Genomic DNA, 25,384 nt, shown 5'->3' with positions numbered 1-25,384 from the left:
GTCGGCTATCCTCTGCCGGGTTCCCCGATTCTCCTGGCTCCAGCCTCACTTCCCAAAGGTCTTGCACTTGCCTGGATGCTCTCTCCGCAGTGACTCCCAGGAAGCCCCCCACCGCCATCACCTTAGCTGGCCGTACTTTCGCAGACTCAGGCTTAGGGTCCTTCGCTCCAGATGTCACTGTTTGCAGACACATTAGCCCCGGGGCGCCAGAGGGTAAACAAAGGCATCTGTGCGGCAGGGGCCGGGCAGCAGCAGTCGGGGGAGCCCTTCCGGCCTCCTCGCCCTCCCCACAGAGGCCCCGCCTCTGGGTGCCCCACCCCGGCGGTGCGTGTCTGGCCTCCTGCCGCGCGGGTCGCGGGCGCTGGCTGGGGCGGAGCTGCACCGGGCGGCCGTCGGGGCGCATGGCCCGGGCCGGGGGCGCAGCTGGCGCGGCGCGGCGCGGAAAAGCGCGGGTCGGGGCGCCGCCATGAGGCAGCAGAGCGTGCGCACCGCCGCGCTGGTCCTGTGCATTCTGTCCTACCTGCTGGTGGGCGCCGCCGTCTTCGACGCGCTCGAGTCCGAGGCGGAGAGTGGCCGCCAGCGGCTGCTGGCTCAGAAGCGGAGCGAGCTCCGGAGGAAGTACGGCTTTTCCGCCGAAGACTACCGCGAGCTGGAGCGCCTGGCGCTGCAGTCCGAGCCGCACCGCGCTGGCCGCCAGTGGAAGTTCGCCGGCTCCTTCTACTTCGCCATCACCGTCATCACCACCATCGGTGAGCGCCCCAGAGCCCCCCATCGGCGCTCGCTCCATCCCGAGCCGCCCGCGGTGCCCTGGGTTTGAATGTCACCTCGCCCCTGCCCAGCTGGGTGACTTTGGACAAGTCATTTCAGCTCAGCGAGCCTCACTGTACCAAATGGGCTGGCTGTCATTCCATGCAGGATGGGCTGGTAGGAGTCAGTAGGTCAAATTTGCCAAGAGGCTGGCACGCAAGAGTGCCCAGAAAATACTCCAAGGGCTGGGAGGCACATCAAGTGGGACTCGGAAGCCCAAGTGGCTGGAGTTGCTTCCTTAGCTGCATCACACTAGCTGTGTGACCTGAGACAGTTGCATAACCTCTCTGAGCCTCACTTTTCTCCTCTGTAAAGTTGGGGTGCTAATCGGCCCTCTCTCGGGTTGAGGTAACATCATTATCATCAAGGAAACAATATATGCATAAAGTTTTTTATCACAGGGCCTGACACATAGAAAGCACTAAAAAAAGAAATTGATTTTTGTATTATAATTATTATTCTGTCTTAGTCACTGCAGTATGACCAGTGCCTGGCACACAGTAGACACTTAATAAATAGTTGTTAAAGGAATGACTGATTACCACAAGCTTTGGACCTCACCCGAGGGGATCCAGAGCACCTTGTCTGCAGCATCTGGACCGCCAGCAGTTGTCATGGCCACCGTGTGGCTGGTACCTTCAGAGCCTAAGCCTGGGGAATCAGGAAAGGAGAGAAGCAGGTTCTGCAGGGCTCCAAGCTGGGTACCAGCCACTGCTGGGGCCCCAGCTGAGGACCACCACCCTGGAAGTCCGCACCTCGAAGGATATATATCTCCATAATGTTCTGGCAGGTGAATGTGAGCTTGTGGGTTTAGCAGTGGAGTCAAAAGCCTGAATTCTACTATTACAATGACCAGAGTTCCACTCTCATCTCGATTGCTTCTTGCCTCTCTGGTAATCGATTGTACCTCTCTAAGCCCCCGGTTTCCTCAACTTCAAAATGCAATTGTTCCTACCTCACTGGGTAGCTGCCAGGCTTAAATAAGGTCAAGCATGTAAAATGCTTGGCCTAGCGCCTGAGACTAAATAGGCACTATTAATTAGTAATAATGACAATTTATTATTTGCCAACTGTGGGCCCAGCTCCCATTCAGCCCTTATGCCCTCTCCTGTCAACACGGGCACCCCCACTTCTCTATTTTAGCTCAGCCTAAGAGCCTCCCTGTCACTGTGCCCAGTGGTGCGAGACCCCATCAATCTCTTCTACTTTCCTCCTGCGTTCTTTAGAGGCCTCCCAGCTGGGTTTGGCCTCCTCTCCTGGCTATTCTCCCCGCCCCCTACCCCCAGCCTCCGCACCAACATGCATCTCCGAGCCTGCGGAAGGGACCGAGGGGGAAAACAGGAGTTTTGCCTTTTGGGCCACCAGGGGGCGCCAGCATAAGCTGTGAGGTGCGGGCTGCATAAGCCAACCTTGCTGAGAGCCCAGGACCCAGGAGCATCACTGCGTGGACAGAGGGACACTGAGAAGCAATGGAAGATAATAGTTAATAGCTCAGGCCTGGTGATCTTTGGGCAGCTCTATCCCTCTAATCCTCATTTCCTTATTTGTAAAATGGCGATAATATCATTTCAAACAGGCACTGAAAGGGTTAAATAAGATAATCCATGTAAAGTACCCAGCATGTTTAGTTGTCATTCATTTCACTCTCTGCCAAAAACCTAACAGCCCCAAACAGCTGGGAACCATACTGGCTGTCTCTGATTCTAAGAGGTCCCCTGGTCTCAGCACTCCTTTCAATGTGGTTTGATGATAACAATTAGTATTGATTATTAAATTTTCACTGAACCCATAGTCTGTGCCAGGATCTGTAGGCCCCAGTGACGAGGGACATAGGGAAGTGGCTGGATGGTTTCTGGCTTCAGGGAGCTCACAGTCTAGTGATGGGCAGAGCCTCACTGCCCTAGTGACAGGTAGGGCCATGCAGCAGAAAAGGGGAAGGGGAGCCAAAAGTCTTTAAACACATACAGTGTGTCCGTAAAGTCATGGCGCACTTTTGACCTGTCACAGGAAAGCAACAAAAGATGACAGAAATGTGAAATCTGCACCAAATAAAAGGAAAACCCTCCCAGTTTCTGTAGGATGATGTGGCAGCATATGCGCATGCGCAGATGATGGCGTAACACCGTGTATACAGCGGAGCAGCCCACGGCCATGCCAGTCGAGATGTGGACGGTACAGAGGAAAGTTCAGTGTGTTCTGTGGCTCGCTAAATTCGAATCCGTGACCAAAGTGCAACATGAATATCGGCGCGTTTATAACGAAGCGCCACCACATAGGAATAACATTACTCGGTGGGATAAGCAGTTGAAGGAAACTGGCAGTTTGGTGGAGAAACCCCGTTCTGGTAGGCCATCAGTCAGTGATGAGTCTGTAGAGGCTATGGGATAGCTACCTAAGGAGCCCTAAAAAATCTGTGCGTGAGCCCACATCAAACTACACTGAATAGGTATGAAATTGGGAGAGTTTTCCTTTTATTTGGTGCCGATTTCACATCTCCATTGTCTTTTGTTGCTTTCCTGTGACCGGTCAAAAGTGCACCATGACTTTATGGACACACTGTATATTGTGTTGATATTTTGAGTAAGTTACATATGCACACAGTATGCACTTCACATGTTCCCAAACAGTATAGAATGAAAAGGCAGTCTCCCTCTTACCCTGTCCCTCAACCCATAAATTCCTTTCCCAGGATCAAAGAGTTACCGGTTTCCTGTGAGTCCTCCTAGATATGCTCTCTCCTTATACATTCTTTTAAAGCACATGCATTATACAGACATTATATTATGCATGCTGTTTTGTCTCTTGCCTTTTTAACTTATATACAGGGTGGGGCAAAAGTAGGCTTACAGTTATTTGCATGGAAAATAATACAATAACTAACAAACAGTAATACAAGAACAAACTCTGTTTCTCATACTCACAGCTGCAAACGTACCCTACCCTACCCTGCATTTTGGTGATGTTTTTATATCAGCCCCTAAAGAACTGTGTCATCTTTTTCATGGCTGTATAGCAGCTCTTCTCACCCTCGACATAACTGACATTTTGGACTGGATGATTCTTTGTTGTGAGGGCAGTCCTGGGGGTGGCAGGATGCTTTGCAGTACCCTCACCCCTACCAACTAGATGCCAGTAGCATGCAGCCACCACTTCCCAGTTTTTTTTTATTTTTTTATTTTTTTTTATTTTTCTGAAGCTGGAAACAGGGAGAGACAGTCAGACAGACTCCCGCATGCGCCCGACCGAGATCCACCCGGCACACCCACCATGGGGCGATGCTCTGCCCATCCTGGGCGTCGCCATGTTGCGACCAGAGCCACTCTAGCACCTGAGGCAGAGGCCACAGAGCCATCCCCAGCGCCCGGGCCATCTTTGCTCCAATGGAGCCTTGGCTGCGGGAGGGGAAGAGAGAGACAGAGAGGAAGGCGCGGCGGAGGGGTGGAGAAGCAAATGGGCGCTTCTCCTGTGTGCCCTGGCCGGGAATCGAACCCGGGTCCTCCGCACGCTAGGCCGACGCTCTACCGCTGAGCCAACCGGCCAGGGCCACCACTTCCCAGTTTTGACAACCAAATATGTCTTCAGACATTGTCAAATGTCCCCTTAGGAGCGAAATCATCCCTGTAACTTGTAACTTGCTGTATCACATTCCATCATTTGGATGACACTGGGATTTATTTAATGAGGCCCCTACTGATGGACACTTGTTGTCTAAAATTTTCACTATGAGCAACAATGCTTCGATGATAACCCCAGTGCATACATCACTTTGCACATGTGTGTTTTGAAGGACTAACTTTCTAACTGTGGAACTGCAGAGGTCAAAGGGTTTGGGTATTTTACGTTTTGGCAGATGGGGCCAATTTGCTAGAGAAAGCATATTCTGTTGGGAAAAGCCTACCTGAATTTTCCTGGGTCAGCCTTTGAAAATACCGTGAAAGCTTTCCCTCCTCTCTTTTGGAAAAAATAATTATCCACGTATGTTTTGGCCCCTACACCAGCTAAGGGGACCTAATGAAGAATTGCTACGCCAGCCAGGCTGCAGAGGTGTTCAGTGAGCGCCGGCTTGGAGTAGGATCTGCGGAGGAAGAGTGGACTGGGGCAGGGCAGATAGGACAATGGGGAGGGGTGACATGAGCAAAGGCAGGTGGAGATGGGACGAGCTGGCTGGGGAAAGAACATGGGGGTCTGGAGAGGTGAGGGGGATTCAGATCATGAAGGAGATCAGACACCCCGTGAGAACTTTTTCTTTACTTTGTGGGGAATGGGAACCACAGAAAATTCTGCCTTAAAAAAAAAATCCAAACACAATTTACATTCAGTAAAACTCACCATTTTTCAGTGCACACTTCTGTGGGTTTTGACAAATGAAGACCTGTTGTGTAACAGCGGTGACCGTCAAGACAGAACATTCCCATCACCCTCCAAAGTTCTGTCAAGCCCCTTTGTAGTTAACCCCCCCTTCAGTCTCAGTGACTGGCAACCACAGATCTTTTCTCTGTCCCCATAGTTTTTTTGCCAGCATGTCATTTAAATGGAACAATGCAGTTTGTACCTTTGGAGAGCTTGGCCTCAGCATAATACATCTGAGATTCGTCCTTTGTTGCTGCTGATAACTGCAGTTCATGCCTTTCTGTTGCTCCAAAGAATTCCATTGTGTGGATGTACCTCTCAGGTGGTTTACCATTTTCTAACTGAGGGACATTTGGGTTGTTTACAATTTGGGGTAATTATGGATAACCGTGCAAGGTTTTGAAACCAGAGAATGACCTAGTTAGATAGAAGTAGCATTTTCAAGATGCCCAGCCTGCTCTGGGGGATGGGAGACCGGGCAGGCCGGCCGTGTTGTTAGATGGCACTGGGTACTCGCCGACCCTCCCCTTCTATCTCTGCTTTCAGGGTATGGCCACGCCGCGCCAGGCACGGACTCCGGAAAGGTCTTCTGCATGTTCTATGCGCTCTTGGGCATTCCCCTGACGCTGGTCACCTTCCAGAGCCTGGGCGAGCGGCTGAATGCGCTGGTGCGGCGCCTCCTGCTGGCGGCCAAGCGCTGCCTGGGCCTGCGGCGGCCGCGCGTGTCCACCGAGAACATGGTGGTGGCCGGGCTGCTGGTGTGCGCGGCCACCCTGGCCCTCGGGGCCGCCGCCTTCGCGCACTTCGAGGGCTGGACCTTCTTCCACGCCTACTATTACTGCTTCATCACCCTCACCACCATCGGCTTTGGTGACTTCGTGGCGCTGCAGAGCGACGAGGCGCTGCAGAGGAAGCCCCCCTACGTGGCCTTCAGTTTCCTCTACATCCTTTTGGGGCTCACGGTTATCGGCGCCTTCCTCAACCTCGTGGTCCTGCGCTTCCTGGCTGCCAGCACCAACGCGCCCGAGCACGCTGCCCGCCGCGCCAGCCCGTGCCGCCAGGGGGCGCCCGAGAGCCGCGGCCCTGCCCTGCCCTGCCTCCTGGCGCGCCTCGGCAGCTCCTCCGTCTCCTACCGCATCCACCAGCTGGAGATGTGGGCCCGCGACAATCTGGGCTTCTCGCCCCCTGCGAGCCCTGGCGCTATGGGTGGCGGCGGCGGGGCAGGTAGACCCCCGGCTCGGCGGAAGTCCATCTGACAGTCCTACCCTGTTGGAGGTTGATCCTGGAACAGAGGGTCTGGGTTCACCTATCAGTGCGCCACTCTCCCCAGAACTTGGAGAGGGGCCAGGGACCAGGCTGCAATGTCCTCTCCTGCCACAAGCAGGTTCTCATTCCCTTCAGCAGCTAGCCCTTCTCTCCTCTCCAAAAATATATTAAAGTTGCATCATAAGCATAAACACGACTCTAAAGTCACCCAAAGGTGCAAATATCTGTGGTTCAGATTGATTTAGGAAGGTGCGGCCACGTGAGCCACCTAAGAGGCTCCATGGCCTGCGTCTCTATCTGGCCCTGCCAAGTGGAAACGGGCGGCTATTATGCCCCACGAAAAGGCCGGTTTTCCATGTCACAGGGGAAATGCATGATTTTCAACTCTGGAATCCTACCCATGAGGGCAGCTGCTCACACCAGAGAGGAACGGGATGGAGAGGAACTGATGGGAACCGTCTCTACCAGCCAGTGTGGACCACTGGGCAAATCACTGCACAATAATCGTGTTCTCTTGCTCAGCATGTAGAGGAACTGGACCCTGTGGGAATTAAGCACACTCTCCTCCCACTCAAACTGATGCTCTTTGTCCTTGGCCAGCCTCACTTTGGTATTAGGGGGCCTTGCCGACTCCCACCATGTCACTGGGGCCATCTGGACACGGCTGAATAATGTGAGACATTGTCTGGGAGATGTGAAGTCTGGGTCCTGCTAGTCACCCACAATGTGACTTTGGGGACTCTCATCCCCTATCTGGTCCTCGGTTAAATTTCACCCGTAAAATGACAGGGTTTATCCAGGATCCTGCTCCCTCCTGGGCACCTCTGGAAGCTCCCGGGGACGGACCGACGAGGGGCATCATGAAAGCCCAGGGTGGGGCATGCTGGCATCCTGTAGCACTCGGCTCCTTAAAACACCAATTGCCCTTAGCGCCCCAAATAGAACTGTCCCGACACAAAGTAGAGCAAGACAAGTTAGAAAAGCCAAAAACTTTAATTTTCAACATGAGCTACATGGTCATGAACACAATGCATTGTGACCCACTCCAACCCAGGGGCTGGGGAATCCTCCCTCCCCAAAGGCCCAAGTGGCTCCCGTTCCTGGAGTGGGAATGGAGGAAAGGTGGGTGGATGGAGAGGCCTCAGCCTGAGGATCCGGGGTCCTGCCTTCCTGCCACCCCCTCAGGAGGCAGCTGGAGAGTGAGAGGGCCCCAGATATGATGTCTGAGGCCCTGGGTTCAAGTCTCCACTTTGCTCTCACAGAGTTATGAGTAAAATGGGCACGGTCAGCCTCCCTACAGGGCTTGTGAGTCAGAGGAGCTCATAGACATGATAGCTTCCCATCACTCTATCAGGCGTCCCCAAACTACGGCCCATGGGCCGCAATTTGGCCCCCTAAGGCCATTTATCCAGCTCCCGCCGCACTTCCAGAAGGGGCAACTCTCTCATTGGTGGTCCGTGAGAGGAGCACTGTATGTGGGAGCCCTCCAATGGTCTGAGGGACAGTGAACTGGCCCCCTGTGTAAAAAGTTTGGGGACCCCTGCTAGGTGCTGCCATACAGACACGGGGCCCTCCCAGAGGGCTGCGGGAGATATCACAGGGTCATGGGGGTGGCCCTGTCCCCTAGGCCCGGCACAACGCTGCTGCTCAATAAATAAACACAGGTGGTCTTGCCTGCCGCAACAGCTGTGCTCCAAGGGGAAGGGGCTCAGTGCTGTCCTGGACACCAGAGTGTGCCCGGGAGCTCTTGGTTTAAGGAACTGGATGGTGAGTCAGCTCGTGAAGTGCATAACCACCCCCTAAATGGCTCTATCTCCCAGCCTAGAAGGAAGAGCTCTGAACAGTTGGAGAACTGAGTTCTAGTCCAGGCTCAGCCACTAACTCACAGTGGAAGCCTAGCAGGTAGCGTCCCCTCCCAGGGCCTCTCAGCTTTCCTCTTCTTCAAAAAGGGGCTGATAAGCTCCCACACACACACCTACTGCCCAGGGGCTCCTGTAAGGGTGTACAGTCGAGGTAAAAGCATTTCGAAAACAAAAATGTCTGAAAAGTACTACAGGGAGATCAAAGAGTATTACATCCGAGGGTTTTGTGAGGATTGCCTTAGGATGAGGTGTACAGAGCAGCCTCACACCCACGCAGCCCCTGGCAGGAAACGGCGCTTCTTACCTCCTTCAGGTTGGTCCTGGAGGGTTATGGCCCCTGGATGGAAGCCCCCACCCAGTCACCAAGGCCTGGGCCAAATCCTCGATCAGCTGGGCCAGACTCCCAGAGCTAGGTCTCTATGGCAAACCCTCTTTCCCAAACCTGGGCCCAGAAAAATTACTGGCCATGGAGATGGAGCCAAGCAGGGCTGGGTGGACCAGGGTTTAAAGGCCACAAATACTTATCATAGCAGACAGGCCCTGGAGCGGTGGTCTCCTGTCCCGTGAAAGAGGGACCCACGTTCTGTCCCCATTCTGGGCCTCTTTCCTCCCCTCTCAGGCCCTGCCCATCTTTTCAAGGTCACTGGGAGGCTCCATTAAGAGTAGGGAGGAGGAAGCGTGGTGAGAAATGGCAGTGCTCCCTCCCCTTCCTACCCTGGCTCTGTCTCAGCCTCAGGTAGCAGGAGCCCCAGGCTAGGGGTGCTATTGAACTTACAGGTGACCCCAGAGGAAAGCAATTCCTGCTCGGGCCTCGGGCTCCCCCTCTGCAAAATGGAAATGACTCTAATAATGGTCCCAAAGCCGCCTTCCCTTTAGTATGAAAAGCAGATTCTGAAGAAGGAAAGTGGAGACGACTCCCTCCCGTGCTACCTCTGCAAGTGACATCTGAATCAGAGATTGAAAAATAAAATCACCATCTAGAGACCCCAGCTCCTCCCCACCCAGGTCCTCCCAAGTCCACCCTCTCTGATCCTCTCCAAATGGTGTTTGAGCTGAAAGGACCTGACAGCAGTGGGCTGGGCTTGAAGGTTCCCAGAGCTAACAATGAGAAGAGTCACCCCCTCCCCAGACCCCGATCGGTGAGGACAGACGGTGGTTCCCATGTCAAATAGAGCCCCTCGGAAGGGGGCACGTGCTCACAATGATTATACAAAGAAAAAGGGCTCCAGCCCCCACCCATCCCACCCCTCCAGGAGGTGAGCTGATTTTCACAGAACAAACAAGAAAGTCAGTGAGGGGGCCCTCGGGGACCACCCCCAGGATGTTATTGCTTTGGAGCCTCTCTCTCTCTCTCTCTCTCTCTCTCTCTCTAAAGGCTGTGCAGACACCAGAGGGCGGGCTCGGGCTGGGGGGCACCGCGCCCCTTCTCCCTCTGGTTGGGATGGCTAGGCTCTCTGCCCCATCTTTGAAAACTACCCCTGAACAACCAGAGCTGCGACGGCTGCAGAGAGAGAAGGTGCTCTCTTGGCTCAAAATATTCCAAATGGCGAGTAATAAACAAACAGCAGAAAAAGCACACTGGTTTAAAAAAAAACCAAAAACAAATGTTGAGGGGCTGATTCTGGGCCTCCGACAAGAGTGCAGCCAGAGCCGGCTGCCTCCTGCCCCATCTCAGGGTTCCACCCCACAAACCCCGGCACTCTGACGGCCTCCCAGAGCCGGCTGCCTCCTGCCCCATCTCAGGGTTCCACCCCACAAACCCCGGCACTCTGACGGCCTCCTCAATGAAGGGGCCTCCGTCGCCCCTGCCCCGTGTAATGTGACAAGCTCCCCAGAGGCAATGGAACTCAGCCAGACTTTAAAGGATGCCTAGGGCTCAAACAGGCAGGGGAGGGGAGGTTAGGGCTGTGTGTGTGAGCAATTCCAGGTGCAGAACCACCTGGTCAGTAGCCTATAGTGAAACCAGGATTGTACAGCGGGACTGGACACAGCGGGTATTCGCAGTGGAAAATGACCCCCTGTGACAGTGTCCAGGCTGCCTCCACCCACACCCACAACCTTAGGAATGCTTCATAAAATCAGTGCCCAGGGTAATAAACCAGAATATCTGAGTCGAGTGGGCAGCTCCGGCTACAAGACTACAGGCGAGGGGCAGGCAGGGGCAGACGGAGGGGCTGGCCTCCAAGCCCCAGGCCCAGGCCAGCAAGGGGACAGTGGCCCCCTGGAATGTACTCGTTCCCTCCTCTGCACCCCATCTGGGGACTCCGGGAGAACTATGTGCGAGCTAAGGACAGGCCCCAGGGCTTGGAACACTAACTCTACCCAGCTAACCTGGACTACGCCCTACACAGCAGGGACTGGGTGATGAGGGGTGGCGGGCTGCTGGGGGCCTCCCAGGAGAAGTGGCAGAAATGTGCTTCTATAAAGAGGGGCCAGCCCGAGTCCTCCCCAGCATGCAACAGGGCTTCTGCAGGCCCCGGGGCGGGCTGGGCTGGGAAGGCAGCTCCCCCCTGCTTGAGAAGGAATCTCATGGTTCTTAGACTCACACCTCCTCTCTCCTTCTCTCCTTGAGCCAAGGTAACTGAGGCCGGGGCAGTGGGCTCTGCCCTTAGTACATGTGGTTTGTTTAAAAAGACTAAAATAGGGGAGCTCTGTTGCCTCCCCAAACCCCTAGCCTGGAGGCAAAGGGATAGACAAGATGACCTTTGACCTCATCCAACAAGAAGGGATTCCCCTATTTGGGAAACCTCACCTAGGCATCACTAGTCCCAACCCCAGCATTCCCTAGACTTCTTTTCCAACCCAGCACCCCAAAATGCAGAGACAGTGAGCTTTCTGACTTGGGGTTCTGGAAAATCAGGGTCCCAAAGCTCCTCCACCAAAACCCAGGTGACAGGGTTCTCTCCTGTCCCACATTTCCAAAGCAACTTGTTTCAGTCCCACAGAGCAAGGCACCCCGGGGTGGGGGGTCTGGGCCAGGCCCTGGGCACCTCCCACCACCTTCGGTCCGTGCTGGACCCCAATCCCACCGGAAGAGGGGCAGGCAGGAGGGGACAGACAGATGAACTCGGACAGGCTGCGGCAAAGCTCCCTCCACGGGCCGGCGGAGGGAGGCCGGAGCTCCTCTTCAAGTGGGGGGTTCTGGGCCCCCCGGAGCTAGCTCCGGATCCTTGCAAAGCTGCCCCGTCAGCTTTGGGGCAGGTGTAGCTGCCTGAACCCGGTGCCACAGGAAAGACACTTGCTGGTAATTGGCACCATGGAGATGGCCGCTGGGTTCTGGACTTGGCTCTGGGCAGCGAGCTTCCGAGGACGCTAAAAGGGGGAGCAGTCGGACAGAGTCTGGGGCAGGAGAATGGTTTGCTCTGCCACCTCAGTCTTTTCCTTCTCCAGATTGCAGCTACATCCACCAGGTCAAGAACCGGCCAAGTCAAAAGCGCAGCCAATCCCACTGGGAGAGGAAAGGTCTCAGGGGATAGGAGGCAAAGAAGGGGTGAGGAGGGTCCCAAGGGGTCTCCCTGTTCTGCTTCCCCACTGTGGGCGAGAACCCCGTCCTCCTCTGTTCAAGGTGCCCCTAGGCCTAGGGTCCCAGGTCGGGGCTGGGTGGTCTCCAGGCCATCTCGGGGAGCCCCTCCCCATCCCTGGCACTAAGATCGCTCCCCGCAGGGCCCCACGGTGCTCTCAAGGGACAATTGGGATGCCTGCCGAAGCAGGGGGCCTGTGGCTGGGTCCACCATGGAGGAGGTGGGGAAGAGCTTGTACCAGCCCACGGCCAGGGTGGTCAAGTCCAGCTCCTCCAGCAGCACGCGGGCCACACCCATGAACTGCTTCCGCTCCATCCGCCCGTAGTTCCCCCACACGATCACCTGCGGGGCAAGAGACACAGTGGTTCCAATAGTCCAGTGCCCCTCACAGGCCCAGAACCAGACCCTGGGCTCACTCCCACACCCAGTTCACTTCCTGTGATTCGACCACCTTAAAATCGCTGGCTCTAGTGCTTCCGTCATCAGTCATAGAGATGACTGTCTTCCTGCCTCCAGTCTTGCCCTCAGTTCTGTTCTGTCCTCCTCACGCCCCGTCTTTGAATCCAAGTCTTGAGGGCTGACCCGTATCATCAGTTCCTTACCTGCTTTCTGCCCCACGGGCCTTTTGCTTCCAGAGTCTCAGAATCCTCCCCTCCCCCCCCCCCACCCCCCCCCCCCCCCACCCCCGTGAAACAAAGTTTTTAAAAGTGGCAGGTACGTGCACAGTAGCTAGATGGTCTTCCGGTTGTTTGAAATGATACCTGAAGGGCTTTTGCAAACCTTTTTTTAACAGGGATCATCCTCACCCATGCACACATGGGCTTCATAATTGAAGCCAGTGACCCACTAAAGAAGGAGACTTAACCTTACTAGGAGTGAGAAATGTTTTCTCTCCTATCCACTCCACTGGAAAAAGTGTTAGGACTAGCTAAACTGATTCACAACTCAGTGATGGGTCTCTACCCACAGGTCAAAACACTCTGTTCTGGACAGGACCTTGGCTTCCCAGTTTAGCAAAAGTCCCACTGTCTTAGCCATTGGTAACACCTTGGCCCCATCTTCATTTGCTTTGCCTGCCCAGGTGAGAAGCAATAAATTAGGTGCAAGCCAAAAAGTGCCTAAAACAGGGGTCTCAAACTCACGGCCCGCGGGTCGCATGTGGCCCGCCGAACAATTTTGTGCGGTCCACAGACTAATCCACGAAGTTCAAAATATTTTGGATAAAATTAAGTAAGCCCAGGGGCCTACTTGTATTTTTCATTTCTCTAGCATCCTAGCTAGATATTAGCTTAGTTAACAGCAGTTGTGATGCGAACTACAGTTTCTGGTCGTTTTGTGACACTGAGTAAACTGCATGTACGATTGTGCTTGTTGTACTGATTTTTTTTTGTTTTCAACTGCAGTGAGAAAAGTGTTGCGTAACAGTTGCCTTTTGTAGACCTAGTGCGGCTGGCCGAACGGCTGTGATCTTGCTCTGCGGCCCACATGCTGAGTTGAGTTTGAGACCCCTGGCCTAAAAGACAACTCTGAAAGGATGGGCATCCTGCTTCTGCAGGCATCTGGCCGGGGCCCTGCCCATACCCGCAATGGGCAGCTGTTTCTAGCTCCAGGTTTGAGTCACCACTGGGATTCTCCTAATGGCCAGAGGGCCCAACACCTGTGTGAATGCTCAAAGGGCTTCCAGTTTATTATCACTGCTTCAGGCCAAGCCCTAGGCCTTCAGAGGTTTATGCTGATGCTGATAATGGTGATGAAGACGAAGATGATGATGATAGTGATGATGATGGTGATGAAGATGATGATGATGGTGGTGGTGATGATGATGATGATGATGATGATGGTGCTGATGATGGTAATGAAGGAAGCCATTTGTAGAGCACTCACTATAGGCCAAACATGCAAATACTTTTCTTGCACAAAGCACACATTTTACTGTTACGGTCACTGTTATCAGTAAGTACTGTTAGTGTCCTCACTTTACAGACATAGAAGCTGAGGCACAGAAAGAAACTTGTGCAAAGTTGCCTGGCAAGTTGTGGAGCTCTGATCAACCACAGCACTCCACTTCCTCCAGGCGCGGCCCGGCCCGGGGGCGCCTGCCTCTCCCTTTACTACTGTGTGACACACACACCCCTCACCTGCAAGACTTTGCCCTGGGGACTCTCGGGAAACAGCAGCACCTGGTTGTACAGCGGGTCCAGTGACTTGCGAGCGACTTTGGTCTTCTTCTTGGCAATGCAGACGCCATTCTCCAGCAGGTAGGCCTTGATGTAGGCCGCTGGGGACAGAAGCCAGCAGGGTGAGTTCTAGTGTGGGCCTCACATGGTGGGCATAGGCACCATAGAGGGAGGCTGCCCACCACTGCTGGGCATCAAAGTGCCCCCCTGGGGTTCTGGGGAGGAGACAATAGGGCCAAACTAGATGGTGGGTGGGTGTGATGGGGTGCAGCCAGGGTTGGTGGGGCTACGCCACCCCCTCAAATGGTCCTGCAAGCCTCCCTCTTCCCTTGCTCACTCTGTACTCACCTGTTCCCTTTCTCTGTCTCTGACATGCCCATCCCTTTCCTGGCTTATACATTCATTCTACCCATTCACCCAACAAATGTTTTCTGATCACCCATTGCGTACCAAGTACCTGACCAGACACTGGGGTATAATCCTACCCAGGAAAGAAGGTCCCTGCCCTCCAGGAGCTCAGTCCAGTTGGGAATGACAACAAGGTCAGCTGATAATCTCAACTGGGTCCCCAGAACAAACCCTGAATCACCAGTTCTTTGTGAGTCACTAATGTTGGGACAAAGGCATCCTCAACCTCCGCACTGGGTTCAATTTTCTCTCTTCTAGACCCAGATATACCTCCAGTCATGCTTGCCAACCTCCCACCCCCACCTCGCAGAAGGGAGGGCACTCCACACCTGGCAGTGTCTTGGAGCCTGGCTTGGCAGTCAGTCCCCTTGCCTGGATGATGTCCACTTCGAGCTGACCATTCCGCTCCTGCAAGCCAATCTCCACGTCCCCTGCAAGAGGGCTCAACAGATGAGACTAGAAAATGGCTTGAAAGCTCAATCAAGGACACAGAACCTCCTCTCTGCTTAGAGATAAAATCCCCTTCCCCTGCTCCCAGCCCAAAATAAGACCAGAACCAACTGCCACACCACATGCTCAGCTTCTGCTAAGGGCTTGGCAGGTGTGGACCAGGCTCTCAGCTGGTGCCAGCAGATACAGCCAAGGCGAAGAAGGGGCAGTGCAGGGCTTCCGGAGGGACACCCCTCTTTGGAATAGGTCTTGGGGCACTCACCCATCGGTGTGGTGGCCAGGGTCTGGCGGCCCACAAACTGCGCCGGCCCCATGCTGCCCAGGAAGTCACTGAACTGCGCGTCCGACGCCAGGCAGACGCCCCCATAGTTCAGGCTGGAAGAATAAAGGATGAGATGGAAACTCATGTTCCCTGGGGCCAACCGAGGACTCAGATGACTCAGGCGGTCAGCTCCAGAACGTCCCTCGTGCCATGGTGATTCTGTCCACATCCGTCACTCAGGCTCAGACAGACCCATGTCCTGTCTCTCTCTCCTTTCTCTCTTCATGGCCCTAAAATCCCAGCTCCGACTCTGAAACTCGGGGGCTTAGCTTTTGTGACCTGTACCACCTTCCTCCCTCTTGTCACGGAGCCTGAGGTCCCACCTCCATGACATGGGTGAGGGGATTCCTGCGTCTCGGGCTGGTTGGAGGCATTGCGGGAGATGATGCTTGTCAGTGCCTGGTACCTATGATTTAACGCCGTGATATTCAAAGTGTGGTCCAGAGACCAGCATCACCCAAGAGCTAATTAGATACAGAACTACACCCCGCTCCACCCCCGGCTGCTGAATCAGAACCTGCCTTTTAACATGATCCGCAGGAGAGTCATTCGCACCTGACAGTTTGAGCGGCGTGGATGGGACCAGTGGCTCGACCTTGGAAGTCTGCATTCGTTGCTGCTGGGGGCTGCCCGATGTCGACCCGTTACTTTGGGAATGAGATTTCAAATCTCCTCTAGGGAGCCCTCTCCCCAAGGTACTGATTTCCATCAGTGGAGCAGACCTGATGCCAGAGGCTGGTATGAGCTCAGCCTGGCCCATCCTTCCCAGCAACTGGCTCAAAGACAGGTCCGTGGCCAGACTCAGCCCCCAGGAACCAGGCTGGGAAGCTTCTCTGAACTGCAGGAAGGGAAACGCTCTCTCTTCCCACTAGTCTTGACCCTGAAACAGACCAGAGCCTCTGGCAGCTACCCTGCTACCACCTGGAGTCCATGAACGAAGCCACCGAACTTGATGGCATTACGTGAGCTCCTGGACCACGCTCTGCCTAAGGCAAGAACTTCATAAATAAAAAAAGTCGTGTGACTTTTTTATTTAGTCACACGAGTCAAAAGAACGACAACAACAATAATTATAATATATTTTGCTTAAGCCAATTTTAGTGAATTTCCTCTCTTCCAGCTCTGAAGTGGGGGTAACAAAGTTTCCTTCTGAGCCCTGTGAATGTCTATCCTTACAAACAGCCTCCAACTACCAGCCCCCTCGTCCTGGCTGCTCAGCTCTCTCTCTCAGCTTTGTGAGAGGCCCCATCATCGTTCCAATAAATTTTGTTTTTATTTGTTATCAGCAGAGTTGCTGGCAGAATAACAATTTGACATTTTAGCCTGTGTGCGTCTCATTTTCATGATTCCTGACCACCTCCTGCTGCCCCACCCAGGCAGCAGCCAGGGAACAAGACCATCAGCTTACTGGCTTCTGAGCTTCAAATCTAGGAAGAAACAGACTGAGAAGGATAGGTACAAAAGTAGGCTGCCCTGTCTCCAAATAAACAAGCAGACAAAAGCCCTCAGCCCGGGGGGGCAGGGGATGTCAGAGGGGAGCCAGGGAGGGAGCTGGGGGGCTGGAGGACCCTCGAGGAAGGTCTGGGTCCCCGGGCTGGGCTGGCGGCGCTGAGGGAGGCCAGGAAACCCCAGCTGGGGTGGAGCCTGGAAGCCCAGAGGACTGTGCCCACCCTTCTCCTGGGTGGCGCTGAGGACAGGGCAGGATGCTTTGCAGCAGTGGCTGCTGGTATCCTGTGGAGTGAACCTGTGAGACTCTCAGGCTCTATTGTCCCCCATGCCGCAGAGGGGACCACATGTTCCCGCTGCACGCAAGAGAAGGCCTAAGCAAGGCAGGGGCAGAGCGCTATCTGAATCCAAGCGGTTGGGCTCCCAAACCTCTAAGCTCAACGATTATGCAACAGCATCATAAAGTATGGGAAAAGAACTTAAATATCTGGGGATAGAAGTGAGTACTCGTTATTCTTGCAAACCCAAAGACCCTTAATGAATAGCACTAGAGCAAAGACCAGACTCTCTTGCAAAAGCTGGTGGCATGGCCTTCCCTCCACACCTGTTTCTTTCCCACCTCAACCTCCTGGCCATTTGGGGGCGGGTCTGGGAGCTCGCTTCCAAAATTGTTGCTACCTCTTGAATTCCAAATCACTGAAGGGACCCAGCCTCTCAATCAGAGCCGGCCTTCTGCAGCCTAAAATTGAAAGTTTCCTCCAACAACGCCATTGTCTGCTGCTCGGTTCCTGGTGGAATCGTGAGCAGACAATGGGGAACTGGCAGGCCTGGTAATTAGCGGTAATTGTTTATAATATCTGGGCGGCTGCCTGCTTTCCCATCCAGGGGGCCTCGCCAGCTGCCAAGGATCCAGGCAGACGCCCCAGAAACCCTGAACGGGTTAGCACATCCTGCATGGGGCTGGCAGAAGAAAGAAGACAGCGGTGGCAGGTCCTTGCTGGCCAGAGGACCAACAGCATCGGGGACCCCACTCCACCTCGGGGTCTTCCCGGGGGCGGGGCGAAAGGCTGCAGATGCACAGTCAGAGCTGCTTCTACTCCTCAGAGTCAACTGCTGGCCACCTGCCGCTGTCTCTGCCCGTGACTCTTCTCTGCAAACAAGACCACACCTGCCGCTTGGACAGTGTGCAGCCAGTCCGTTAGCGGTGCCGGTGCTGTGCCAATTTTAAATGCATCAGAAATCTCTGCTCATTGGATCCATTTGTAACGGGGTAGGAAAGAGCTTGTGAATTACTACCACATACACGCTACTACACAGACCATGACTCATCTGCAGTCGGAACTCAGTAAACGTTCACTGCCAGACGCTTCAGCTGGGCCCAAACTGGAAAAAATACAGTGGTTTAAGACTGGACTTTGGCATAATACAGGCCTTGGACTGCAGTGTTGTGCAACCTGGGGTAAGTTCTATAACTTCTCTGAGCTACTGCTTCCCCCTGCATAAAATGGGACTACACTGTCACCACCTTGCAGTCGTTGGGGAGAGGCAGGCCGGTAAGGGAGGGAAGGTGTTTGGCGCAGGACCTAGCAGACAGTGTGTGCTGAATGAATAAAGGACTGAGATGCCATGGCCTGCTGCCCGGCCGGGAAGAGCCTCTTCTATCTTTGGTGCTCTTGCATTTCTGATTGCAGACCTGTTAAGAAGTGCAGCATCTGGACCTCTGAGGCCAAGCCCGGGTCGTGGAGGGGGAACGGCTGCAGCCAGAGGCACATGCCATGTGGAGCCCTGAAAAGAGATGACAGCCCATGTTCTACTGGCCTTTTATTTTGTGTTAATGGTGAAATGAGATTAGCTGCCTTTCAAAATCCTGTTAGGTTTTGTTTGAGGAGCTGAGACCTGCTTGTCTTTCATGATGAATCATTGAGCTCGACCTGGCCCTGGACTGTCCATGCTCTCAATGGTTAAAGAAGTAATTGGGTTATTGGGGGTTGGATTCGGTTCTCTTTTCCGGATGGATCACCTGTCCCAACTGTATCTGAAACTAAAAGGCTGCGCAGCCCTCGTGGCGATGATGGGTTTTGTGGTTCTGAAAGGCTTTTGAAGTTTATGAACTCTCTGTCCATCCTGCATTGCCTGCCCCCCACGTCCATCCACCCATCCATCCACCTTCTCACGGCCTTGCTGAGCCTACCACACAACCAGTTGTGCTGTAACATGAAGTATACACGCGCTAAAAGTTACTGTGCGTGCAAAATCCTGCAGTAAAAAAAATCACAGAGCTCATGGGGAAAATGGGGTTGGGGCACAACACCCAAATATTATGTCAGTATCACACACACACACCCCCCAAAAAAAGAAAGAAAGGAAATAAAAGACAGGAACATAGTAAAGATGGAAGCTCAATCTTACACACGTTAAGTGGTGAAGAAATGTACGAATACTACAATAAATACGGTGCTTTACCTTGCCGATGACCTGAAGTTTACTGCGGAAATGAGTGTCAGGATTGCAGCCTGTGACTGACTGTGAAGGGGTGAGGAGGGCTGATGAACTGGGACAGGAAGCTGTCACATGGGGTGTGGATGGGACAGCGCACGGAGGCTGAGGGAGCAGGTTATGTTGGGGGGGAGGTGTGCACGTGTGCGTCATGTAATCCTACGTGGGTGCAAATATCCTCCGTTCACCTAATGCTTCTCGTGTATGAAATCGTACCTGAGCAAAGGCAAAATGTGTGCTGTGCTCAGATTATTTCCCAAGACTCCAATTGCGTGGGAACAAATTCAAGTTTTCAAACAAAACGTTGAAGCAGAACTGACCACACGCCAGGACATGCAGCCTCGCGCAGTCCCGACTCCGGTTTCTCCAGCACTCGAGACGGCTCCAAACCGGCCCCTCCCCCAGCCCCTCCCCCACCTGCCACGGCAGTTTGGCTCATGGGCATGACGCTGGGGATCTTATTTTATTTTTTTAATTTATCAAAAATCTGTCATGAGCCAAGCACCGATAGTACTAGGTTATCGACATTAACTTGTTTAAGTCTCATTTAACAACTCCATGAAGGCTAGGTATGCTTTACCAATACCCATTTTACAGAAGGGGAAACCAAGGCACAGAAATGTCAAGTAACCCAACCAAGATCACCCTGCTAATAAGCGGTAGACCTGGGGTTTGAACCCTGGGATTCTGGCCCAGAGGTCATCTTCTTAACCAGTCTGCTTCACTGTCTCTATGTGTCCTGAGGGGACCACAGCCTTGCCCAGAGAAGAGTGCAGGGTTTTGCAGTCCAAGCTTTGGGATCTGCAGGCCTGGATTTGAATCCTGACTCCCCACTCACTAGCTGTGAAGACACAGTCTTTACCTCCCAGAGCCTGGTTCCCCTTTTTGATGAAATAGGAACAAACAATGATAGATTACAACCTCCTCGGTGCTGATGTAAATATTAAATGAGATAGATTTCTCACAACAGAATCTGGCACAGCCAAATGCTCAACAAACACTCATGCTTATAACCCCCTTGTCTCCTCGCCCACAGTCACACCCAGTCCTGGTTTGTCCTTCAGGCATGGTGTCTGGGCTAACATCAGACGTGGGGAAGAGGCAGGGGGTTCTGACAACCCACCCAGACTCCTGGCCTTCAGTGGTTTGCAATCAGGCTTGGAAGGAATTAGCCCCTGAGCCCGGGGGCCCAGGTGGCCCTACCACCAGCCCACACTCTGCTTTCCAGGGCCGTGGGCACAGTGACCTAGACACCCAGGAAGCTAACTCAGACACCTTGGGACAACGAGGAGCAGAGGGGAGGGGCCAGAGGGGTGCTGGCAGCCAGCTCGGAGAGCTTGGGGTTTACAGAGAGGATGCTGAGGCCCCAATTCTGTGTGATGAAGGAGACTGGAAAGGAGGAAAAGCAGAACCTGTGCATGCTTCTGCTCATGGCACCTACCCACTATTCAACAGAATCTGCAGAGCATCATCTCTGGGCCAGGCCCATGGTGGGCAGGCGCTAAACTAACTCAGTGTCTGGTGGGGCAGACAGACACGTGCGTGAGAATTACTACAGGGTGGAAGGTGCTGTGAGGGGCAAGAATGACCTGGACGCTGCTGATACAGTCAGGGAGTGGCAGACCACGCCATTCCACCTCCCCTGCCCACGCCCAGGGCAGACATTGCTAATCAACCTCAACACTCCTGCCAAACCTGGATTGGGCTCCAGAACCCCTCTGAACACAGCAATCCAGGGAGCCATTATCAATTAACTAGAGTTGGCACATGAGACAAAGCTACGTGCCAGTTCTTAGCTGAGGTCTGAAGGAGGAATGAGTCAGAGGATGCAGCAGGAGCAGGGGTAGGAAAGGAGGTGCCAGGAGGAGGGCGCAGTGGAGGAAAGGCCCAGAGGTGAGGCAGGGAAGCGTAAGAGGTTCCGGGCGCTGGAGCGGAGGCACAGGGCGGAGGAATTAAGTGCTGAGTGACAGACTGTGGCGCTCAGATCAAAAAGGGCACTTACTACAGGCATCCAGGCAGGAGTGTGAGGCAGCTTCATCAAAGGGGTAGGAGAGGGAGAAATGAATGGAGTCATGAGATAATCGGGAGTGAAAGAGTAGAGCCCAGTTAGGGATCGGGTCTGGAGTGTGAGAGAGGGTACCATCGGGGAGAACCCCGGGTTTCCGGTTTGGGCCGCGGGACATGGTGCTGTGCACTCAGACGGGGGAACAGACTCTGCCGGCCTCCACCCTCAATGTCCCCTGACCCTCCCCACGGCACACGGACTTCTCACTGCCAGCACACGCGTCCCCTAGCCCCCGAGGAACTTCTCTGGCCCCCGGAGCCCCCTGTGCCGCAGGAAGGGCAGGAGGGTTAACCAGAGCCGCCTTCAACCGGTAATTGATGAGAGTCTGAGTGTAAAGTCTTCAGCTCCCTCGCCTCCCAGGGGATGACTCTCAGGCACACACTCCACACTGGCTCCCAGAGGTCTCATCAGGACTGAACTCCGGTTGCCCACAGTGGCAGCTGGCATCTCTGGGCACACATTACTGGATGCCGCCGCTGCCCGGTCTCTCTCACGTGCTCGTTCGCCGTGGTTATCTAGAATCGCCTCCCGTGACCTAGCTGCATTTGAATCCACGTGTTGGGTTGGGTTCTGAGGAACCCACCCTGAAGAAGACAGTCACCAGGGAGGATCTCAGGATTCGGGGGGGTCTAGGGAGATACTGTTTCATGGTCCTTTTTCAGGGGACTTGAATCCCTGCTCTCTGTCTAGAGGAGATGGGCCTGTTGGTGGGGGGAGCTTGGCTGACTGCCAAACCCACCGCTGTTCCCTTCCATCCCTGACATTCAGAACCCCAGTCTTCAGTCAGGCGGAAGGGGGCTCAGGGAAAGAAAGCCCTTCCTCAGCTTCAAGGGATAAACCAGGATCAGTCCAACATACTGAGACCTACCAGGCGTCCCCAAACTACGGCCCATGGGCCGCATGCGGCCCCCTGAGGCCATTTATCTGGCCCCCACCACACTTCCCGGAAGGGGCACCTCTTTCATTGGTGGTCAATGTACTGGAGTACTGTATGTGGCAGCCCTCCAACGGTCTGAGGGACAGTGAACTGGCCCCCTGTGTAAAAAGTTTGGGGACCCCTGGCTAAACAGAGAGACTCAGGGCCCCTGATAGCATAATTCAGCCATCAAACCATCCTGAAATCATCTACCTCCAGAAGTAGATGCAGCCATTAAATGAGGGAGAGAGTCAAGTGTAACACTTAACAGACTCCAAATGCCTGGGTTTGAATCCCAGCATTTGAAGCCACTTACTGGCTGTGTGACCTTGGGCAAGTTAATGAACCTCTCTTGGTTTCCATTTTCTTGTCTGTAAGATGGGGATGTAAATAGTCCCAGCATCATTGGGTTGCTCTGAGAATTGAGTGAGTCAGTATGCGTAAAAGCGCTTTAGCAGAATGTCTGCCCGCAGCCAGGTCTCCGGAAGTGGTAGCTCTAGCACATTACTACTGTTACACCAGGGCTGCTCAACCTTCATGTGCACATGAACCACCTGGGACCCTGTTAAAATGCAGACTGATTCAGTGGGTCTGGGATGGATGCGCCATCCAAGGTCCCAGGGGATGCTAATGCTGCCGGATTAGAGACCACAGCCCGAGCAGCAAGGGCTGAAGCCACGGTCACCTGGTATAGTATAACTTAGAGCCCAAAGACCTTCACTGACTGAATGGCCCAACCCACGTGAACCTTCCCAGCCCCAAGTCCGGGGTAGGACACAGTCCCCAAGTTCTCTATCCCTGTCCTTTGCAGCTCTCACCGCTGCTAGCTACTTCGTCAGAAGAAAGCAGGGTCCCTGAGGTGCCCAGCCCAATTGTCTGGCACACGGTAGGTGCTTGATCCTGTTTGCTGAAATGAAGATCCACGGGGGAGCACCCCTGTGCCCACTAGCAGGAAGACACATGCCCGGTGATCCAGTGCCCGGGACAGACAGATCCGGAAGTGCCCTGGGCCTCAGGCTGGCAGGGGCTGCTTGGGCAGGCTGGCTTCCTGTGAATCTGAGCTGGGCTGGCAGGAGCCCAGGAGGAGGACAGTCATACCCCCTCAGTTCTGCCAGTGCCCAAAATACCTCCAGAACAAGGAGGAGGCCAACCACAGCTCAAGGTCCCCACCTGTCCCTTCACCTTCCCTTTCTTGCCCAGGTGTTGAACAGGGTGTCAGCACCTGACTGAGCTCAGCCTCTCTCAGGAGGGCAAGACTCTGCCCTCGGCTAGACCCTGCCCCCTCCAACCCACCCGATCCTCCCTCAACTGGGCTCAAGGCATCCACCCAAAACTTTTTAATAATTATAAAGTCAACATTTATCCTGTGCTTACTCTGTGCTAAGCACCTTATATAGAAATGATTATATTTAGGGGGGTTCACTATGTCCATTAGGATGCATCTGACCTCACAGAACAAAATACCCAAGTAACAGCAGCTAAGTCAATAACAAACAACAATCATCTTAACGAATAATATTGCTTGCTATGTGCCATTCATTATTTTAAGTGCTTTCACATATATTAGCTCATTTAATCCTTACAACTTTATTACCCTCCTATGCTGCTCCCCTTGGAGAACGCTGTGTGGCATCGCCGAGCCTCCTGTTCTGTAAAATGGGAATATGGGTCTGACTTCCTGTTTATACTCACTGCACCACACTACCCTCCCACGACCTGGTCCTCCAACCTGCCTGGAAACCAACAGATGAGACATCTTCTGGCCTCCTGATGCTTAGATGGGTCAAGGAACATGCCCAAGGCCACTCGGGGTCTGCGGCAGAGCCAGGACCCAGACCCAAACCTCCCAATCCCCACAAGCTCAGCAGGGAATCGCTGCTACTCAGATGCCCAGAATATCTTCCACCAAGTTCTGCTGCCTTGCCAAGTTTCTCAGGTTAAAGAAAACATTTGTTCCCTTCCTCCTTCTCCTCCTCTCCCTTCCTCCTTCTCCTCCTCTCCCTTCCGCCTGTCCTCTCCTCGCCCTCCGGAAAGTCTCCGAGGAGGTGGGTGGAACGGCAGTATCTGCCAAGGCGAGGCCACTCAGAGGCCGGAGATGTCCAGTTTCGGAGGGCCTGGGGTGGGCAGGCTTTCAGCCAGCAGAAGCCCCCAGCTGCCAGTCAGGGTCCCAAATGGGAGGGAGCTGAGGTGGAGGTCGAGCACTAGCCTACGCTTTTAATAAAAATGAACCCGTTCAGTCTTCATAACGCCGCTATGAAGTATTTACCCTCATTTACAGAGGAGGAAACTGAGACACAGACGACCTGACCAAGGTCACACAGCTGGTGAGTGGAGCCAGGATTCAAATCTAGGCCATCAGGCACTGGGGTCTGGCCCTCCTCGCTCTTCCTCAGAGCGTCCTTGCTTCATCACCTCCCTCCTGAAGATGGACCGGCCAGGGGACCTGAGCCAAGGCCCCTCCCAGTCCGAGGTCCTCCCACCCTAGGCCGGGGAAGACCAAGAGCCAGGAAGGCTTGCAGGCAGGTCAGACTCCACACTCACTTGCCCTCCGAGCCGTAGCTGTTCATGCTGTCCTCGATGGACTCGTGGCTGGCCTGGCGCAGCGTCCGGCTGGGCATCTCCACCGCCAGGCCCGTCTCCGTGCTCCTCTGGATGGCCCCCTTCAGCCTCCGGCTGTCCCCTACTTGGCAAAGAGGCCAAGAGGAATGGCGAGAGAGACACAGGGTGGGAGGGGACAGAGAGGCGAGACATCAGGTTAGCATTTCCGTGGCTGGTGGCTGCCCAGCCTCGGCCCCCACCCCAAATCCATCAACCTCCTCCTACCACCGGCCTCACCTCTACCCACCCTTCCTGGGGCAGACAGCCATTCAGAGCCACCCAAAAAACAGTGTCACTGTGTTCTCTTCACTAACAGATTCCTTTATATGGACTGTTTCTCCTTTTTGAATTGAAACTCACTTCTCCCCTGCAACCTTCTCCAAATCCTTTCTTCTCTTCCTCCTCTTCTTCAGCAATTATTTACTGCACACCTACTATGTGTCATACTCTTGTCAAATGCTTTTCAGGGTTTCCCAACCCCAGCACACTGGCAGCTTGGATGGGATATTGGCTTGTTGTCAGGGCATCTCGTGCATCGTAAAGGTCTAAAGTACCCCCAGTTTGTACGAGTAAGTGCTAGTAGCAGCCTCCAATCCAGTGTGACAATCTAAAATGCCTCCAGACATTGCCAAACATCCCCCGGAGGCACAAGTCACCCCCAATTGAGGACTTCCAATTTCAACCACTGGCTCTGAAACCT

At 54.0% G+C, this 25,384-nt stretch overlaps 2 protein-coding genes across 3 annotated transcripts in view; one reads left to right on the top strand and one right to left on the bottom strand.

The window, feature by feature from the left end:
* Positions 1–377: 377 nt before the first annotated feature.
* The window catches only part of KCNK15 (potassium two pore domain channel subfamily K member 15), a 284,394-nt gene continuing 259,387 nt past the window's right edge, over positions 378–25,384 (top strand). The window contains exons 1-2 of one of the 2 annotated variants that reach the window (XR_010726044.1): positions 378–749; positions 5,704–8,024. Coding sequence is in view for 1 of the 2 variants with exons in the window: in XM_066235247.1 (XP_066091344.1) it covers positions 467–749; positions 5,704–6,413 (993 nt within the window). In the remaining variant the exon portion in view is untranslated. Of the gene's footprint in view, positions 750–5,703; positions 9,104–25,384 lie in introns of those variants that run through there. The other variant, XM_066235247.1, reaches the window with a different exon arrangement.
* RIMS4 (regulating synaptic membrane exocytosis 4) overlaps positions 10,003–25,384 on the bottom strand; it is a 52,014-nt gene continuing 36,632 nt past the window's right edge. Inside the window, exons 2-6 of the mRNA XM_066235248.1 lie at positions 24,628–24,766; positions 15,104–15,216; positions 14,721–14,822; positions 13,945–14,084; positions 10,003–12,148 (exon numbers count right to left, since the gene is read on the bottom strand). Of these exons, the coding sequence (XP_066091345.1) occupies positions 11,930–12,148; positions 13,945–14,084; positions 14,721–14,822; positions 15,104–15,216; positions 24,628–24,766 (713 nt within the window). The 3' untranslated portion in view covers positions 10,003–11,929. The remainder of the gene's footprint in view (positions 12,149–13,944; positions 14,085–14,720; positions 14,823–15,103; positions 15,217–24,627; positions 24,767–25,384) is intronic.

Source organism: Saccopteryx bilineata, chromosome 6 (assembly GCF_036850765.1).
Source record: "Saccopteryx bilineata isolate mSacBil1 chromosome 6, mSacBil1_pri_phased_curated, whole genome shotgun sequence".
NCBI lineage: Eukaryota > Metazoa > Chordata > Mammalia > Chiroptera > Emballonuridae > Saccopteryx > Saccopteryx bilineata.
This window is presented reverse-complemented; position numbering and strand designations above follow the sequence as displayed.